The 1315-nt window shown below is 44.0% G+C and overlaps 1 protein-coding gene across 1 annotated transcript in view; it reads right to left on the minus strand.

Annotated features, from left to right (window-relative positions):
* Nucleotides 1-737: 737 nt before the first annotated feature.
* LOC101856529 (tektin-3) overlaps nucleotides 738-1315 on the minus strand; it is a gene marked incomplete at its 3' end in the record, with an annotated part of 14203 nt that continues 13625 nt past the window's right edge. The window contains 1 exon segment of the mRNA XM_013086942.2: nucleotides 738-893. Within this exon segment, the coding sequence (XP_012942396.1) occupies nucleotides 738-893 (156 nt within the window).

A 1315-nucleotide genomic window follows, 5' to 3' on the forward strand; every position in this document is an offset into this window, starting at 1 on the left:
CACACACACACACACTCACACACACATACACAGCCGGCGTTAAAGGTCTGGTTGAGGTGTCTGTTCGAAACTTAGTTGACCTTCTATCCATACTATCATGCACATCCAGGTCTCCACTCCCATGGGCGTGTCGTTTGCGGGCGCTCTGGTGAGGTTTCATCTTTCTCTCGTTCAAACGCCTATCTTCTTTATCTCTCCCCTTTCTGTCCGTTGTATGTTACTCTCTAGTGACACCTCTAGTCTTAGGCACTTATACAACCTATTTGTATTGCAAATGCCGGAAAACTCTTACAAAAACTAAACTTTCCGCGGGGCTGACATCTAGTGGTAGCCATGACGTCACGCGCGAAGGACAATTTTATGACCGAAGACCGCAACAAGACAGACCTCCACCCATCAAGCCACAAAGCTGTCCCCGTTGTTTCATGCATGAAAAATTCTGAAATTGTGCAAACTGAGCCAAAAAATGTGAAATGAAGCGATTCTGTTAATTTTAACAAAGAATGATAAAAGAAAATAATAAGAAATTATGCAAAAAATGATCAAATTTTGGTAAATTATTCGGGGTGCAAAAAACCACGGGGACAGTCTAGTGGTAGCCATGGCGTCACGCACGAAGGACGTTTTTATGATCGAAGACCGCAACAAGACAGACCTCCATCCATCAAGCCCTGAGCCTACACACTTCTCTATGAGGGCCTAGATCAAGCCACAAAGATAAAAAGTGGTTCAGGTACCTGCAAAGCGTTCTCAGCCTCCCTCAGCCTGTGCTGTAGATGGTCCACTGTGTCTGTGATCTCGCCCACCTCCTCCACCAGACGGGTGTGCACGGCGTCACGGCACTGCTCTACGTTAGGACGACGGAGCCGGGTGTCCAGCCGGGTTTGGGCAACCTACGCGGGACAGAGAACATACGATGTATGTATTATATTATATTACATGTATATGGTATATTATACAACTGAAGACTACAGAGGAAAAAAAACCGGTAGTCAAAAATTGAGGGTACCAATTTTGAACGCTTGTTGACTCATAACTGTATTTCAGTTCAACTGTTGGTTGATTATTGTTGTTAGATTTATCATTCAACAAAACTTACGATAAACCACAAGTCAAACAAATATGAAGTTATGAGTCCACAAGCTTTTAAAATTGGTACCCTCACAATTTCCAGTTTGTGACTACCGTCGGTTTCCCCCTGTGCTCTTCAACTGCATAAGATACATGTAGGCCTATGACGAGATGGTTTGATTGTGGAGGAGACTATTGCTTTGATCTTAGTTCTTTGATTTTTTATTACCATGGCGGACCCCCC

This window comes from Aplysia californica, unplaced genomic scaffold (assembly GCF_000002075.1).
Source record: "Aplysia californica isolate F4 #8 unplaced genomic scaffold, AplCal3.0 scaffold00524, whole genome shotgun sequence".
NCBI lineage: Eukaryota > Metazoa > Mollusca > Gastropoda > Aplysiida > Aplysiidae > Aplysia > Aplysia californica.